Source organism: Phasianus colchicus, chromosome 5 (genome assembly GCF_987193195.1).
Source record: "Phasianus colchicus chromosome 5, bPhaCol1.hap1.1, whole genome shotgun sequence".
Lineage (NCBI taxonomy): Eukaryota > Metazoa > Chordata > Aves > Galliformes > Phasianidae > Phasianus > Phasianus colchicus.
Genome location: NC_143440.1, coordinates 38,903,998 through 38,923,284, shown reverse-complemented (window position 1 = coordinate 38,923,284; position 19,287 = coordinate 38,903,998). Strand labels below are relative to the sequence as shown.

Genomic DNA, 19,287 nt, shown 5'->3' with positions numbered 1-19,287 from the left:
ATAGATGCTGCAGTGATGTTGGGAAGGACATCACTGAAGAGGGAAAAATGGTGGTTCAAGAGGGTATGAAAATTTCCAGTACCATCTGGATATTGCCAACTATTTACTTACTGACAGGAATGAAGTAGTCACAGGTTGAAAACTGAAGTGGTGATGAGCAAAGTGTCTATCAACTTAACAGTTAAGAAGAGCCTAAGAAAGAGCACTGCCCAGGTGACTAAGCCAACAGCTTTTGCATTCCAGAGGGCTCTTCTGGAAACTCAGGCTACTCTTTGAGCTCTATATTTGTTTGTTATCAGATTACAGAGCAGTAACAGATTACAATTCTCCAGCTATCATACAAAATATGTATATGTATTACCAATAAAAATATGCAGCACTGGCTGATCTCTACAGATGACAAAGTACAAAGCCAATAAATACAGTTCTAAGGCACATATTATTTGCTGCCCTATAGACAATAAGTACTGTATGGTTAAGGTTTTCTATTTGTTCTTAAAAGACATGTACGTTACTAAGAACTACTAAAAGCCTGAAATTTCTTACTGGACACATTAGAAAACAAACAGGCATTGATATCTTCTCCTACATTCCTCCTCCTTTTAGATCTCAATTTCTTAATGTGTTGGATCAACAAACCTGTATGAAATGCACAAACTTGTATTAGTCATACAGACCAAGTATCCCATTATGTGGTGTGTATACATACTATATGTAGTATACAAACTTATAATTGCATTTTAAATGTATAATTTTTAAAACTACATTAACATCGGCTTGCATCAGCAGCTTTTGTCTCTGGACCATCATTCTTACCTTCTCACTCCGATGTCTTATCTCTCATGTCCTCAAGGGATGGAGTTCCTGTTAAGCATGGTACTATGTAAACCAAAGTAGGGAAGTAAATCCACTAAGTTTGAAACCACGCTCCTGAAATTCCTAAATATTCAGTATTAGTGCATGACCTTCCTGGGATTTGTTATTTAACTGCTTAAATTTAGATAACTAGAGCTGTCCAAAACAAGCCTGGTTTTCACTGATAACAACCACGACCATAGACAGCAAGCTAAAATACCAGTCACCTTAAGAAAAAATTCAGAGGAGTCTATTTGACTAAAAATCTTTTATCACACACATACGTAACTGAAAACAGTCTCTCTCTGCAAAGACAGACATATGCAATGCTCTAAAGACAACCTGTTAATGACAAGGCACAGGTACTATTTCCAAGACCTTTCTCCTCTCACATGTGATCATCAGTCTGGGAAAATGACAGACTCTGAAAAGCATGGATGCTAAAAGTAACATTTTTAAATGGAAAAAAAACCCTATTCTTTATCCGATGTTTTAACACTATGTTTTACCCTAGAAAGATCATAGTTACTAACACTTAAACTATTATTTCCTAGAAAAATAGGATTAAAAAGAAGTCCTTGTAAACAAAATCCAAACATGCTCCTTAACTTCTTAGTTACATGAACATGCAGAAGTGCATTAACAGAAAGAAAATGCATTAAACTGTAAAATGAGTAAAGTCCAGAACTGTGTGTTAAGAAAATTCTCCCTTCAGAATTTTATTTCTGCAGGTGAACCTAATTTTGAGATCCCAGTTTTCCAAGTAATGAAAGTACCAAGAAGTGATACTTTTAGAAGTGTGAAAACTCCATTTAAGCAGAGTATCCTCACAATGGGGCTCACAAGTCTGCCCATTTCTGGAGCATTGAAACATTACTGCCTTTCAACCTCATATATCTACTCTGTTTCTAGCTCTGTAGGAAGCAAATTGAGAATTGCTGAGCAGACAAAGCTGTTTCTTTGTGTATACGCTGAGCTTACTATGGCAACTATTTCCTTCATGGTAACACTTCATAGCCCCTAGGTCTGTCAGTCTAGATTTCACTAGAAAACTGTAGCACTCTAAGCTCTCAGTACACACAATAGTTGATACAAGCCATGGGAAGTGAAAGGACCAACAGACTGAAGATCCTCTTTGTAGTGGGCACATTTCTCTGAAGGCAGAGATCAACTGGAATCTAATGCAGACTGCACTCAATTTCTACACTAAAAGCAAATGTTCTGCAGAACCACTGCTATCTATCTCAGACTGCACCCCAAACTGTTGTCCAGTCATTCAACACAGAATTTGTGTGTAGGAAACCAATGCACATACAAGACACACGAAGGCCAGTGCAACAGGATGCATGCTGCCAGTCTTATGAAGAGCTGCTGTGTACTTTACACTGGTGCTGCCACTTGAAAACAATCCAGTGAGGTCACCATGGGGGCACACTTTGAATAGATGACTAAAAAAAAAAAACAACCAACCAATCAGGTGACCTTGCTGTTGCATATCAGGGTCAAATCCTTCCATTTGGGTATCTTAAGGCAGGAAGAAGTCTGAATTCCAATGCACCTAATCACAGTCCTAGTAACCTGTGTATGCAGTATGTCTCTCCTGCAAAGAGAAGAGCTGTGGAAGTAAAAGAGGTGCTTGCTTCTGAGGGTCTACAGCAAGAGCTTTGTACTTCTTAGAAGTTTTGGGGTTCATCTGGATCCACAGTACGTAATATGATCCAGTCAGGATACTTTATTGTCCCAGCTTCAGATGCTGCAGTTACTTCTTGGGTTTCTCTAAGATGTTCAGGAACTTCCCTCGAGTCATTTCTCTAGCTGAAACAACAAGGGAGGAAAGAAAAAGATTAATATTGAAAGAAATCCAAGAAACCCAAACAGAGTTGTGTATTTTACAGTATTTAACCAGAGGGTAAGAAAATCATTTAATTTATGCTTCTACTAAGAATAAGGACTTACTTTATTTAAGTGAAAGGTAAATAAATCTGCATTACAGCCCAATTTCCTGACAACCTGGAAATGCAGGCAAGGCCTGAAACTTTCTAAACTCAGCAATAACTCCCAAAGGCTTCCTTGTTACATAGAATCTCAGCTTTCTATTCCTACTGCATTATTCTCTTGCAGACTCCACTTCTGTCTGTTGCCATCCACCTCTGAATGGTATAATCCACATCTCCATCACTCTGTCTCAAAGCAATTGTTCCTGGATGTTATAATCCCATCAGATTATGGAACTCTCTCCATTTCAGGATTACTGGTCCCTGGATGCTACAATCTCCAACAGAAATCAGTCAGCATTCTCTCTCAGTAGTGTCAATCCCTGGATACAGTAATATAACGGGGTTTATATTCCCCCAACAGAGTTCATCCATGGATGGTGCAATAAACTAAAGTTTATAGAGCTTTGGTCTTCTCGCTCTCTCTGCATTGTCATTCCTTCGATGTTTAATACAGCAAGGCAAGGTTTATACATCTCTCTCAGCACCATCAATCTCTGGTAGCTGTATTACACAGGGTTTACAAAGCCACTTTCCTGCATGAGACGCTTCTGACTTGTGAACACAAGCTCACAAACTGGCAAAGCAGCCCACATACCATCTTTGTCTCACAAAACAATGCAATGCATCAAGGACAGCATGATTAGTGACAAGAGTCCTGGAGAGAGACCATTTCCCCACTGGAGCTTCCCATCATTTCTTTCACATAAAAGCGTGAGCTTCGTGCTGGACTGACAGCCATCAAAACATGGATGTTTTTATTCACAGGATTGATGAGAGCATGCACATCTCCCCATGCCTAACCTAGAGAGATTCTGAAAGGCAGAGATGGGAATTAATTTCCTGTTTTCTCCATTCAATTCCTGACCTCTACTGAGAGGAACAGGAGCAATGACAATTAGCATAAAAAAAACACGAGGTGAGCGTGTTGCTGATGTTAACTTTTACTCAATATTACTTGTTATCTGTTTGAATAGAACTTAAATATAATAAGTGTTTGTTTAGCTTAAAATACTCGAATACTCACCATCAGGTAAAGGTATTTTGTTATTTTTGCTGTAAAGGTTAGAAATTGTGCTTTGAAAACTATTCTTTAAATTAGTACATTCTAATTTAGAAACTCAAGTTACACCATAAGGTGCGGACATGTAAAACAGTATTGTTACAAAGTGCCTGGCACACTTGGACATTCGTAGGCTACAAAGTCCATTCCCACAAGTGGAACATGCCCCACACAGCTACTGCAGCTCACTGTGTTATTCACATGGTTCATGCCATCAGCTGCGAGTTTTATCATCTGGGATCCATTCCCAACTCTGCTTCTGAATCAGCGTGAGCTACACAAGTGTCATTTACTCCTTTGTATCTTTACCTCCCCGTCTGCAAGATAGCCTATGTCTTTCAGTGTTACTGAAGAGACACATTGGTAGAAGGCGCTGAGAAGGGCAGGAAACAGACTGCTGTTTTGTCAAGATGTAAGTTGTGTAGCACAAAGAATGTGATTAAATAAAAATGCAAGTTTCTGAACATGTCAGGTAGGAAGCAGTTTTCACCAACAGTTCTAAGACATCTCCCTGCCTTGCACCAGCAACAGTGCCTGGCTTTAAAGCACTTCTTATGGAGAAAGCACAAAGCTGAACTACTGCTGATTGAGCAGAAAGTTTTCCTGAGTGCAAGTCCCATATAGGAGATATACGAATACATGACAATTCTGTTCCCTAAAGAGGCTGCACCCCATAAATCAGGCAGAGAGCATAGACTCCTTCTGTGCGCTGAGCAAAATTACTGTGGGTTGGGGGTTGCTCCAGAACACGTGGCCTCCTGTTCACTTGTCATCTGAGATGTTAACATTTCTGATTAATTCACAGACCTCTCATTTTATTCTTCATTCCTTTATCCTTGCTATCCTGTTCTGCTGCAGCTTAAAGATTCTTACCGACCTGCTACAATAATCACCGCCCGCTTCCCCCCCCAACCTGGTGAAATTGTTTAGTGATGCCAACCGCGCTTTTAATTTGCAAGACATCAGACACAGAGGTAATTTATACCAACATCTGTTCATTTCTGACTTCTGAAACAAACTCGCACATGCTGCTACAAAATCCCATTAGGAGCAGGAGACAGCCTTCTGCTATTCTGTATTCCTCTTCTCCTCACATACTCAGCCTTGCAACAGGGCTTTATTTTTAAAGATATGATGCCAAACTGAAAGAAAGGACCTTACATCTTTGTATATGTATGAAAACGGCCAGGAAATAACATCCTCATACCACAAACAAATCCCAGCCAAACTAAGGGCAAGTTTCCACAAACACTGACAATCTTGTTTTCCCTGCTTCAGCTGCTTCTCTTGTCTGCCCAGGGATCACAGTTCAATGTATTCCTCGTAAACACAGGCCAAATACATATTACACGGTGCTGTGTTCAAACGTCTTGGCTATTCCTTCCCCTTTGTTCCTCTCAGATCTGCACTGGAGTATGTCTTCAGCTTGGGTTTCGCACAGAAAAGCCTCAAATATTAAACTGACTCTGCTGCTCAGCATTGCTTCTGATGAATGAATTCTTAGGAACAGGAATCAATTTCAACTGGGCCCTTTGGAGCTTGCTGGAAAAAGAAAGAGCTTGTGAAGTAAGAAACCACCACCCATATTCTAAATACAAACACAGCCTGTGACAGCAAAACCCACCTTAAGCCACTATCCAAAGGACCAGCAGAAGCATGCTGTATGGCAGATAGAGGTGGACTTTTTAATTACAAGATTGGACAGAACCGTAGTGAAAACCTTAGGGATTTTTCTTTAAAATGGTTGCTTAAACTACAGACTTGTAGTGGAAAAAGGGCTTGAGCACAGGTTTCATTGCACCAGCAGACAGCCACTACAGAGGCTGTGCAGCATGAAGCAGAATCATGAATCTCCACGTCAAGAGACAATTTACAGCCTTGCCTTAGCAGTGCATCTACTACAATAGAAAATCAACAATGGATATGATCGCAATAGCTTGGATACAAATTAATCTCACATAGTAGGGAGGAAGGAGAGGGCACTGAAGACCACAGAAAAAAAATGTGAACATGTTATCAGCACTGGTTACAATGGAAGTTGAGTGCTTCAATTGACTCTCAAAAAGATAACTATTGTAAAATGGTTTCAGGCTGTTACAACTAATAGAGAATGCTGTGCCCTGTGAGTTAAGTTTGCTGCTGGGGAGAAGCAGATCTCAGGAACAGGTATTGGACAGTAAAGTCTGAGGCTGAAAGGAGAAAGATTTCTACTTGATAGGGGAACAGAATAAGGTTTAATATAATCTCCTCTTTAGAACTTCAATCCTTCAATCCCGCATTTAGCCTTGTTGCCTGGGGTCCTTTTCTACAACTGCCCTCAAGCTGCTTCGGCGCAGTAAATTTTGTGGTTGCTAGTTGAAAAGATTCAGTAGTACAGATTGATTTCCTACAAGTGAGATGAGGGATTACCAAAAGCAGTCTTGGTTAACAAGATTGGGTGCAGATCTCTTGCGAGAGCAGCCCACTCTGCCAGTGCTTTGCATCCTTTCACTATGACATATGGGTTTCATTACACAAAGATTTTCCTGATTTTAACTTGGAAGCGATTATACTGAAAACTCAGAGTTATCTTTACATCTGTAGCAATTTAAAGGTTAAGTAACTTTTAATCAAATGACAAGGACTCAACGTTTTTTTTCCTCCAGTGAAAATGAAAACTGCTGTTCCATATATTCCTTCATGACAATTTAATAAGAAGAAAAAACAATGCACCGGAGATCTGGGCCCACTCTGATTGCTCCCCATAAAAAGCCTTCTCATACATACAACAGCACAGGACAAGCTGTATCATAAGGTTCGGAGAGCCAGGAAATAATGGGAGGATTTACTGCTATAAAGTCAGCAACAAAAATAGTGACTTATATAAGAAACTTTCATCCAGGAGAATCCCTAAGCAACACACATACATACATATGTTCTTAACGTAGCACATAATTAAATACAAAAGTGCAGACAAAGTCTAAGAACAAAATGTGAGACAAACTATATTTATGATCATAATCTTACTTTCCACTGCTTACTGTTTCTGGGCGTATCTCAAAACAAAGCCTGTGAGCACCTCCAAATCAAAGATATTTTAAAATGAAGTCAGCCCTCATTGAAGATGCACTTCCCTGTCTCTTAGGCAATTTTGACTGGGCTTCTCCTCCAACCTGAAAATGTAACCACGTTGATATCTCAATGCCTTGCTACTAAAAAAAAACTGGGCATACAATTAATGTCACGTGAACATAACACGTCTTAAGCCCTGTAGTATCACACTTCAGATGCTACATTATTGACCACCAAAATATAATTTGGGGCACTGTCATAATTTGTTAGCTTTTCAATTAAAATATTCCCCCCATTCAGTTCCATACAGTTGTACTTACAGTAGTCAAGGACTTGATGTTCAACATGGATTCCTCTAAAGTATCAATCATGCATTTTCAAATTGCTGTGTCTTAGCACTAAAGAGACAACAAAACTAAGAGGGCTTATTTGTGAAGAGCTATCAGTGTAAATTACCAGTTCAGGGAGAAGAACATGAACTGCAGAAAGACAGCAGAACACAAGTCTAGGTTAACTCTTCTGTCACAAGGGTATAAAGCTGCAGCAATTATTTCTTTTGTCCTTCAACACAATGTTAGGATAAGAGGACAATTATTTTTCCTAGTTAGCAGGATAGACAAAAAGGCACGTAGAAGGATTCTGCCCAGGAGTTAATGTGGGATTCTTGCTTCTGAGACTTGTGAGAGCAAACAGCAAAGCCAAGTCTCTTGGCTGCTTTCAACCTTTACTGCATTTAGAAGGAAAATAAAGTCAGTCACCAAGGTGAAGGCAAAAAGGCATTCTAAAAACAGTAAAAAAACAAGTTAAAATTGACATAAACAGCTCTTTGAAGATAATGAGGTCTATATCAGCCAAGACTAAGAGAATATTATTAGCCAACCAACATAATCTGAACTACTGTCAGAGAAAGTGATCCATACAGATCTCCATCTCCAAGTCATTTCTGACTCCCAGGTTCAACACACACATAAACAGGAAAACCAGACCCCCCAGAAACCAACCACTACCATGCCCACCCCGATTACTTTGCTAACTTCATACTTCTTTAACATAATTGTCAAATGAAATACTATTTGATGACTGTAGGCCTTTAACAAATATGTATCAATGAATCTGCACCAAACTTTATTTGACAAAGGTGAAACGGCCATCTCAGAGAGTTGCAGCTACACGAGCAAAGCTTATCACCTCTAATGAAAGTAGAGCTGGTACATGCAATTCTGCAAACCTGTGCTTCAGAAACCATTATATTTACACTGAATACTAGTGTAATCATCTAGGACAGATGAAATATATTTTTCAGGAAAGATGACAAAGAAACATGAACTTCCAGGTGCAATAAGTTTGTGTTACCATGGCATTTCTCGGTAATCAGTATCAAAGCACTTGCAAAGTTTATCAAGCTTCATACTATTCCTGAGACATATGGTGATTTAATTCCCATCTTACAGTTGGGGGTCACAGTCTCAGCAAGAAGTGAGGCACAGATGTACACACAAGAAGTCAGCAACAGTGTGAGAATTTGGGCTCTAAAAGATGAGTTCTGTCAAGACTTGCTACAGTATTTTGAAATATGAACATCATCCTTTGTACAAAGCATTACTTCCTTCCCTGGGTGAACAAAATCACAGAATCTACCCTCACTTCAGCTCCAGTACAGTCTAGCATAACTTGTTTGGAAATACTAAGGAAGGAGGGCTTCCAGAAAGAGCGCCATGAACCAAAGCAGGTGAAGCACATAGATTTCTCCTCCAGTATGCAATGAAAACAGTTATCTCTAGAAGAGGTAAACAGCAGAGACTTACAAAGCTCCAATCTGCTGGAACAGATCAGTGAATATGGCCTACAGCACAAGTGTTCAACCTTTTGGCTTGTCTAGGCTGCACTGAGCAAAGAGGAATTGTCTTGGGTCGCGTAAACATAGGTGGTTCTGAAACTAATGCCTGTTTTATTACCATGGACTATAACATACGAAGAGCACAATAACACTATTTAATAGAGCAAGTTCTCAGCTACACAACTATTTTTCAATCGCCACCACCATTAATTGTGTATTCTTGCCAGCTATGAACAAGAGCCTACATACAGCACTCTTGAAAATCAGCACCAGCAGAGGTGATCCATTGATGCTGTCACCATTGCTGAGATGCACCACCCACCACTCTGCTGTGCTCATGTTCCTTGTGTCATCCCTCACATTCAACAAGTGTCAACAAATGTCAGTGGGTGCCATTTTTTCCCACATGGAAATGACGCACTTTTGCTTCATGCACACTCCCACATCAGATGCCATTCTGTCAGACTGACACCTGTTGCACAGCAACAGAATATAACAGCATATTGGTGGAAGGGCTCAACCTCTAGTGATGTACCACCAACATCTACCTCTGGCATCATGGGCCAACATAATACAACAGGAGGCATTACTTTTGGAGCAGCCTTCATAAAATACAATTACTGTGTAAGAAATAAAACATTCTAGTATTTAGTATTTCTTTTTATAGCAGACAAAAAAGAGCAACAAAAACAAAACTAGTGGGATACTTGCTTTCACTTTTGTGAAACCAATGCATCAGCCTGGTGTGATGGCAGCAGCTGCCATTCTTCAGTGAAGTTTCAAGGGGTACATTGGAAATTTTTTAATGAAATTTTACTCCTCCTGTACTTCATCCTTGACAACTGTTCACAAAATGCACGTATTGCCAAAACTGGTGACATGAACAAGGCACAACTGTGAAGTGAGGGATATTTCTTTCTACTAAGATAGGTCTTACCAGTCTGGTAAAGAGATATGATCAAATTTTTGAGTTGAATACCTGACTGCAAATCTACAAATTCCATTTGAAAATTCACAGGTGATATATTTATATCAACTGAAAATGAAGTTGCAAACATAAATTGATTTTTTTGTTGCAACCTTGAAGACTATTCTCAAATTCTCAAAAAAGCACTGCTTTTTTTTTTTTTTTTTCTTCCTGTTAACAGGACTGTGTTCAGGCAGTGTATCAAAATGCATACAATTATTTCCCTAAATTGAGTTAGCACTGCAGAGTCCTCCCCACGCCCTGGTTTCAGCCCAGGCAGTGCCAGTCACACGCTGGTGGATGGTTGTTGTGAGCAGTGCATGCATATCTGAGGCTGGGCCAGGCTACATGCAGCCTGTGGGTTGGACATGGCTGGACTAGAGCCTTAAGAACTGGAGTCAAACACCCAATCCTTTCTTAAACCACAAAATCCCAATGAGACCTCTTTCCATCTCCTTTCTTTCCACACACAGTAGCGGTCTTTTATCCTACGCTTAGTGAGAGATTGCTGAGCTCCTTCAGAATTCTCCTCCTGGGTGATAACAGATTTACTGCATGCAGGTTGAGATTTCCTCGAATATGCCATTGTTGGTACCAATAAGCAATAAAATTATATCTCCTCCCCCCCGCCCCCCAAAATCCTTCTTTCTAATGTAATTGCCTTGTTTCCTCAATCAGATTTCCCCACCTTGCAAGGCAGCACCATTCTGTTCGTACTCAGTTGCAAACAATGATGTACATAGGGCTACGAATGCCAAAAACCACAGCGCTTGTTCACATACAGCTGGGTAAAGCCAGCCAATGAAAATATTTAAAGCAAGGGGCAGCGACATCTCTGCTAATGTCTAAAGAGCTTCTAAACTTACGTTCCAGGTCACAAACATTGGGATGTGCAGATATTTTGCCCCAGGCAACCCACATATTAAACAATACTCCTACAGCACCACCCACTTGCAGGAACTGGACACAGCCAACATCCTGTGAGGCCAAAGACCTGATCCCTTTGACCCCCAAAGCAGGGAAAGAGTTACATCTTCCCACTGCGAAGCCAATAAAAACCTCTCTTGATTATAATTTAGATAAGAGCCACTGGATTGAATAATAATGTCTGAAACTCCCCTGGCTGTTTCACCTTGAGACGTCCATCACTGGGTTAAACATGATGCTAATTGCATTTGGATTGATTAATTTCTCTCACTCCTGTCTATTCGAATAATGCTTAACAAAATAATCACAGCACCCAGAGCCAAATCTTCTCAGTCAAAGGAATGAAGCCATCAGAACCAGCAGAGATGAAAGAAATGAAGATGACCCGTAATTACTGCTACGGTGATATCATTACCATATTATAGAAAATGAGAGTACGTGGGGGGAGAGGGGGCTGTGATTATTATTTATTTTTTAATGGAACCTCACATCCCAAGAATACAGATCTGACACAGTGGAGCATACAGAAATAAAGAGCTAAAAAAAATATTGTGCATTAAATTGCAAAAAACACAGCAAGCATCGTGGCTGCAGATGCATCAAGTGTCTTGTACTGTGAGCTGTTTGTTCACTGTTTTTTCACTGCAATTATACTCTGCATATGACTAACATAGACATTTAAGATGCCTCCCTTCCCAAGAGGAGGCTCAAGCATGTGCAACAGAACTCACCCATAACCCTTGTCCTTTGATAACATTGCAAGACATCTTACTTTGAAGGCTGGCATTCTAATTTTTAAACCACAAGACCTAACTCTTACTCCTAAATCCTGATTCCTATCTGAAAGCAGCTACAAATTCTGTCACCAGGCCACTTTCAACTATTCATTATTGGTTTTGTACAGATACCAAATGCATCAAATCTGGAAGAATTTAAGCTAGAATTCAAAACCAAAATAAACTATGTAACATACAAAAGGAAGGCCTTCTGTTCCCTTTATTCTCCAAGATACATTCCCAGAGCCCCTCTCATTTAAGAAACAAATAGCTTGGCAATTGTATAAGATCTTCAGACACCTGTGCATGGCAATTCTAATTGTGGTTTATACAGTTCACTTCTCTCCATGCTGGTTACGTCTGCCCCCTAGTCTCAGACCGAAGACACAAAACCCCCACTCAACTAGCAGCTTAAAATATTTCCTCTGGAATAAAGCCAAAGTCAAATACACACGCACAAGAAATTCACATGCCAAAAGTGTCAAGACCTAAGACCAGGCACTGACTCATGAAGCTAATTATTGAAAAAATGATGTTCAAGTATTTTGTAAGGCTTAAAGGAATAAATTTATACTGTCTTTATGTCAAGTTACTAGAATGTAACTTAAAAGCTGATTGTACATAAAAGTTGATGATACTGTCAAGTGTATCTGAAGGAGACTTTACTAGTTTAAGTTACTACTTCAACAGATGCAGCTTGGGAAAGTTTTGACCACCGAGTCCCACAGATGTTGGAAGCAAACACTGGGATAGAAAAAAAGGGCATGTTCTAACAAAAAGCACACTAACCTAAAATTTTCTAACTGCTTGTATCAAGAAGGAAAATAATCTCTTCATGCCTTTCCCACACTTGCAGAGGACCAAGAAAGCATAAATCATCACACATTCTCACCACACTATCTGAAGAAGGAATCTTCATTATCTAATAACATGCAGAAATTAGATCAAATCTGTTTGCTCAATAACTCTTGAGAATAAAAGAAATGAAGAAATGAGGTGGAGAGGTCTGCACTGAATACATGCATGCAACTAGGTATGAGATGTTTTTAAAGGTGAACAAGTACTTCTCAGAAGGCATGCAGGCAGAAGCAATGTCTAAATTCCCATAAAACAGAGCATCATGATTCAGCCTCCCTTGCCTACAGAGGCAGCTGGTATTTAATGGCTGAGAGCAAAGCAGGTGAATCTTGAAAGTCGCTATTTTTTCAAGTCTTATCAGTGACCAGGGCATGCAGGCCACGGAAAAATCTGAGCCCAGAGCCAATAGAAACAAAGGGATTAAGAGTTATTAGGAATAGAGAGAGAATTACATATTTACAGAACAGTTACTGAAAAATAATCGTGTAATGATTATGTAAGTCCCTATACTCATTTTGGCTAATAATGTTGAGATACATGTAGCATGGTTATGCAAGTCAGGACAAACAAATCCACTCAGAACACAACTTGGCATACCTTACAGAGAGGCCCACAGGCCTGTTTCAAGATCAGCACAGCTTCTTTTACCTCCAAAGGAAGAAACAAGACTGACAGCAGGTCATCCAAGTAACTGAGCACTGAAGCAAACTGAACTTTTAAATTTAACTTCTGTCAACAATCTTCATAACATGTATCTAGAGAAAAGAAGCTCACACCAGGAATATTCTGTATTTATTTGTTCAGAATATATGTCTTTAGAAATCAAAATAAATGTGTTTTCTAATTGCAAAATTCCTTATTGAACCTTTTTTCCCCATGTAGAGGAGTGCTGCTCTTGCTGTAACAATGAATTACCAACACTGAAGGCCTCCACAAGATTCATGCCTTTTATGACTGAGCAGTACTATTTGATTTACACATTAAGTAAATTAAGATTAATTTTCTCATTGGTAAAACAACAGAAGACTTCTGCAATTTATCGAAATCCAAGTAAGAAATCTGTAAGAACAAACACAAGTAAAATATTGGAAGTTTTGCTCCTAAGCAAAAATTTTAACCTCAGGAAAGCAGAATTATGGAAGAGCAGCAAATGTTCGTAAGCTCTAGCTACAGAAGAAAAGCTCTACGGTCACCTCTGTCTAATTCTTTTCCTCCACATGAATTAAAGACATTTCTTCTCTTATCCTTACCTTCCTCTTTCACAGAATATTCACTATTCTACTGACTCATTTCATGCTCTCTGCTGGCCATAAGCCTCTTACCCTGGCAACAACACCCTGAGCATAAAAACATTTTAAAGTCCAGAACAGGGTCCAGGAAATTCAAAACCATTTTTACCAACTCCAAGCTAGTCACAAGACATCTCAGAAGTGAACTGATTTAGAAATGTTATGCATTTCACAGCATTCAAATGCTACTAGACTCAAGTTCAAATTAATAGAGAAAAAAAGGCATGTATTTGGAAGAGTTAAGAGTCACATGAAGAGTGTTGTCATTCAGAGAAAATAACATTAGGCTTAAACTGACTGACTTAATAACCAAATTACAATACCACTCAGGGCTGCTGGGAACAGAAACAGATAAACAAACAGGCTCTGCTGCAAATGCTACATTTTAGCTGTTAATGAGCTATAAGGCAACAAGGCAATAGGCAGTTGTAAAAACTACACCAAAAATCAAACCCTCTCAGACCCACGAACAACTATGGGAACATTTTGCATGAAAATCCTCACCCTTCTAGTTCCCGTGTTGTTTGTTTAAGAAAACCTTGAATTTGATTTGAAGAAAAGAAATACTGTGGTATCAATCTGATGATTCTTCCCAACTACAGTAGCCAAAGGAAACTTCAGTTGTCACTTCTCACTTGACTAGATCTACTGAATGTAGCAGAGTTAGCTTTGGTACTCTCTGGCTTCCACAAATCCTTTCGTGTTTATTCACAATTCATGGATGCCACCATTCTGAGGCCATGTCTACCATTATCCCCTTACAAAACCTCCGTAACTACCATAGCAAACTAGTGTTCCTCATCCATTTCAGGAAACCAAAACCAATTGTATTGCAGCAAAGTAACAGTGTAAGCATCTAGAAGACAGCTGAGAAAAGTAAAGCAGAAGAAAGGTGGTGATTGCCATGATAATTCACAGTTTTACTGACTGGTGAGATTACTCTGATGACTGAGGGAAAACTGAAAGCTAGAAGAACCCAGAGGGCTCCACGATCCAGTGACAATGGGGCTAGAAGACACATTTGAGGGCAGAAAAAGGAGTCGATAATGTGTAAGTAAAAAGCTGAACTCACTTCAGTTCACCAGTGTTTCATGCCAGGGCAGGAGGACACCACTGGATGTACTGCATATTCAGTCCAGTGATAGCCAAATACAGGCAGACAATCAGTACTAGCTATGGTTGTAACAACAGATGCATGTGCAATCTTACATTTATTTCCATAGCATTACCTACCTGATTGATACTGTTTCTTAACACTGACGAAAATGTTGAAGTAATCCACAAAACTATCGGATGAAAAAAACAAATGGCACCTTGGCCCCCTATCCAGAAAAATCCATCACCCAGCCCTTTTCTGTTGGGATTTGTGCTGAATGACGTCTTCTGCAAGTTAACAATTAGTTTCTAGCATAAGAGTCCTGTGTCATCATCATCATCTTCCCAGGAGAAAAAAAACAGGCTGAATGATTTTTAAATTATATGCTCTGATAAGACACAGGCTCCTGGCTCCCTGTGCACCGGTGCCATGCAGGCCACCTGCTCTATTGAGCTGCCACTGGGGATACCCTCAAAAGGGTTTAATAATAAAAGATCTCCCTAGAGATGTAACTAAAAGCATGCTCTGAATGTACATACTGTATCACTGACTGAAATCTTGTATATAAAATCCTATCAACAGATAGGATCTAAGATCAGTCTCTAGAAAAGTGTAATACAGTATATTGTGGAAATTTCCTATTAAATACAAATCTGTCATTCTGCAGTCAAAAAAAAATGTAAATGAACACTTTAGCTGATAGAGCAGGGCAGATCAGTGATTGACCCAGTCAGATATCCTGTCTGACTGCACCTACGATCAAAAGCACTACAGAAAAAAGGGACCATTACTATGAAAACAAATGGAATAATCAGCTCTGAAAGATTCCTCCTCTTCCCAAGTGCTTGTTTTGTATTCTGACACAGTTAATGTTTGATAATTCATTTTATAGTTTATTTTGATATAACAAGAAATCATATCTTATCAATTTAATTGCTGGATTGTATTTCAATAGCTGTTCAGTACTTGGTCTAAAAAGAATCTCCTTATGGTAGATAGTTCCACATCAAATTATTCATTATGCAAGAAAAATTCCTCTTCACTTCTTTTCATATGACTGGCTTCCATTATTTTTTCTGAATTCTACCCTTCTTATTCATTTCAGGGCTGGGAATCAATACGATTTTTCAGCTTACCTCCTCAATTGAAGAGATGTAAAATAACCAGCAATTTCTAAAAAAAAAATAAAATATCAAATGTCTGCTTTTTTCCCCCCTTATAGTCTCATGAGGAAATCTTTTAATTTCTAAGCAGCTCTCTAGAGAAGAATGGTGTATTTCACACTATCTTGAAATTGTTCCTGACAAAAGACTACCTGAAATGAGCCAGAAAAATTCAAGGATCTAGAATAAGAACCTCTTGCTTCCTTGGAACAGATTACAAAGCCTTATTCAGAAAGGAGAGAAGAGACTGCAAACAATTACTAACATCATGCAGGAAAGGTGGGAAACAGCACAGCAATTTGAAATGTCTCAAGCATGAAGCTGCCCACCCAGCTCTACCATGCTGGGGACTGTGCTTACACTTGGCTGCTCTGGGCCATTCCAGGAGCTCGGGAGGCCTGAGGGGTATATGCAAAACAGGAGTAAAAGTTGCTACAACATTTACCAGCTGCACGCAAACTCTGATTCCATCTTGTAACTTGTTCTCTGCTAAGGTCAGATAGACTTGTCATGAGTATTCTGTTGAACAGCAAGTTTCTAGTTTAGAAACATCAGATCTTATTTTTAAAAAATATACAGAATATCAGAAAAACTTAGTATAACTATTTCTATCAGTCAAAGTATAAAGAACCATCAAGTTGTGCTGGTCCTAGTAAAGGTTGCTGTGGCACAGCCTATCGAACTCAACTTATGCTAATTATTCCAAAACCACTCCTTACAAATCTACCAGTGTGATAAGCCTCTAAGGATAAAAACAAAGTAAAAAACAAACTCAATATTATAAATGCATATGAAGATCAATCATGAACTTTCTCAAACTTGCCTCACCAAAAGTAACAGCAAACTACATTTCCAATTTCTTAAAAAAAATAGATTTTGCTATACAAGACAAAGAATTTGACAATATTATGGCCAAGCAGCTTATAACTTAGAGGTCCAGAGAACAAGTCTTATGATGCTGTCTCCCTTCCTTCCTTTGTAATAGAAGCAAGGCTGTGACTAATTGTTGCCACATTTGGACTTCAAGTACCTCCACTTCTGATCTAATTCTGAACTACATTATTTTGATGTCAGAAAGTATTCATTCAAATATAACAGGATCGTGCTACCTAGAGGTAAACTTATGTGATGGATGCAAATATTGGGCTAAAACGGAAGCAAGCACCAGGAGACAGTACATTAGCCTGTAAATGGAAACCTAGTTTCTCTTCTGAACACATTCACTTCTACTACATGACTTTTCCATCCCTTACATTTCCCCATCAGTAATTGGTGTATACCTTTCTCTGTCAGGTTCAAAGAGGTAGGGAATAGGATTTCCTTGTTTCATAATAATCCTATTTCATCCTATTTTAGTTTAGGCCTAAGGCAACTAAAGTATGGTTCCTGACTAAGGTTCCTATGCTGAAAATCTTAAACAGATTCACAGAAAGAAACAAAAGCCTCTGCAACAGGAGTTCAGTTTAAGGTATGACTTCATGTAGTGCTTAGAGTGATCACATTTGTAATGTAGAGACTCCAAGCAGATGTTAAATGATAACAGTTGGTCCCAAAATTTGATAAAAAATTTCTCCCAAACATCAGGTTGCACCTTTTCACGACACTCCCTAGAACTGCTTTGTAAACTATCAGCCAAGTGAGCCTTGGCTACTTCCACAGAAGACCCTTTTTATGTTATCAAAACCCTTCAAGGAATGCTCTAGAAAGTTTATTTCATACTCACCTCTTACTGGAACTTAAAAGGCCAAAGGAGAGGAACCCAAAACATTCAACAAAGTGCCAATACAGAAAGAAAAAAACTCCTAGGTTGTTTACTTAAAACACAGCTACTAGCTGTATGTACAGCTTGAATTATTACTGTAATGCCTAGAAGCTCTTTTGATCAAGCTACCATTCTGTTACAGACCGCACAAACACTGGACAAGTGATTTCTGTCCTAAGGCACTTAGGAGATACACTGCATAAGCACAGACTGTATACATAAATGAGACTACACTGAACAGTACCTTATATCCAACATCATCTTACCATTCATCAAGACTTCTATTAATACTATACAACCCACCAACCCATGCAAGAAAGAAATTAGACAGTTCCCTGAATGTTTACCAAGTATCCCCCTGAAGCATGCAGGGAAAACAGTTTCTTAGAAAATAGCAATTGTTCATAGTAATCTGCCTTCTTGATTGATTAGAATTGGCTATTGTCTTATTATTGCTGAATAAAGTATGCCCAATAAGGCATAAAAAAAGCCATGAAAAAGTAGTTTGATAAAATAAAGATGTTTGAAGAAAAACGTCTAGAGATTCTGATGATAGTCAAAATGATCTCATCTTTGCAAGTGGAACAAGACTTAAGACTGGAGTAAAGAATTCCAGAAGCAAGTATAAGATATAGACTTTGATAAGATTTGAATGGATAGATAGGAAAGGTTTTATTTCATAAGTGTTGAACAGAAAAACAAAAGACAACTTAGATTATAACTTGGATGTCTGGGCTTACTGAAGTGCCATTATACCTGGGACATAGGGCTAAAAAAAAAAAAAAAAAGGGACAGAACATCAGTGGTGTTCACAGTCACTAAGAAACAGCTATCAGAATTTCTCGGAGACAACCACAGGGATCACAGTACAGGAGCCAGTAAGAATTCTTGTTTCCACATCTACTTAAATCATCAGATACAAAGGAAACAAAGAGGCTGGTAAAAGGCATTTTTAATTCCATAGGTTCTAGAAAGGCAGCAATGTTGGTTAGCACCTAGCGTCCAGATACTTTGAAATGATATCTGTTCGATATCATGGCTGTAAACAATATCAGCTCAACAAAGCTGTCTTATGTAGTTCTGACATAATTATCTTATGGTGTTATTGTGAATGACTATGTAGAATACATAAATTCTATCATTTCTTGTAAATTAACTGGTTGCTTAGGAATAGCCAAGCAGTTTTGTAACAGTTGTACAAAAGTTAAAAAAAAAAAAATGCAGTGACCTATAAGCAAGGGGCCAACAAATCCCTATTAACACCAGCCTCAGTTTACTCCACACTAGGATGTTTGTTACCAGTGCCTTGAGAAAAAAATAATTGTGTCCTCCCTGGAAATACAGCAGCAGTTTTGAGCTAGTGTGTATTACTGTGAGACTATACAAAAGGATGAATGCTCACATTGACTTTGGTGCCAAGCTTACAGAAAGATCACTGCTTTTTCACCCAAAAGATAACCAACCAAGATAAATGCCAGACAAACAGATGGACGCACAATGTAAGTAAGGAAAGAGAAGACTACTAAAAAGGCTTGTTCAAGTGCTGGACATCTAAAGGAATACTTTGAAATCCTGAAAACAGATTTTGTTGCAGGATACAGCATGCCAGCATTAAATTCCTCTCTTGTTAATCCATGGATGCTTTGGCT

The 19,287-nt window shown here is 38.9% G+C and overlaps 1 protein-coding gene across 3 annotated transcripts in view; it reads right to left on the bottom strand.

The window, feature by feature from the left end:
* Window positions 1-2,572: 2,572 nt before the first annotated feature.
* The window catches only part of LIN52 (lin-52 DREAM MuvB core complex component), a 38,738-nt gene continuing 22,023 nt past the window's right edge, over window positions 2,573-19,287 (bottom strand). For 2 of the 3 annotated variants that reach the window (XR_004167006.2, XM_031593862.2), the window contains one exon: window positions 2,573-2,670. Coding sequence is in view for 2 of the 3 variants with exons in the window: in XM_031593862.2 (XP_031449722.1) it covers window positions 2,615-2,670 (56 nt within the window). In the remaining variant the exon portion in view is untranslated. Of the gene's footprint in view, window positions 2,671-15,849; window positions 15,887-19,287 lie in introns of all 3 variants that reach the window. The other variant, XM_090141368.1, reaches the window with a different exon arrangement.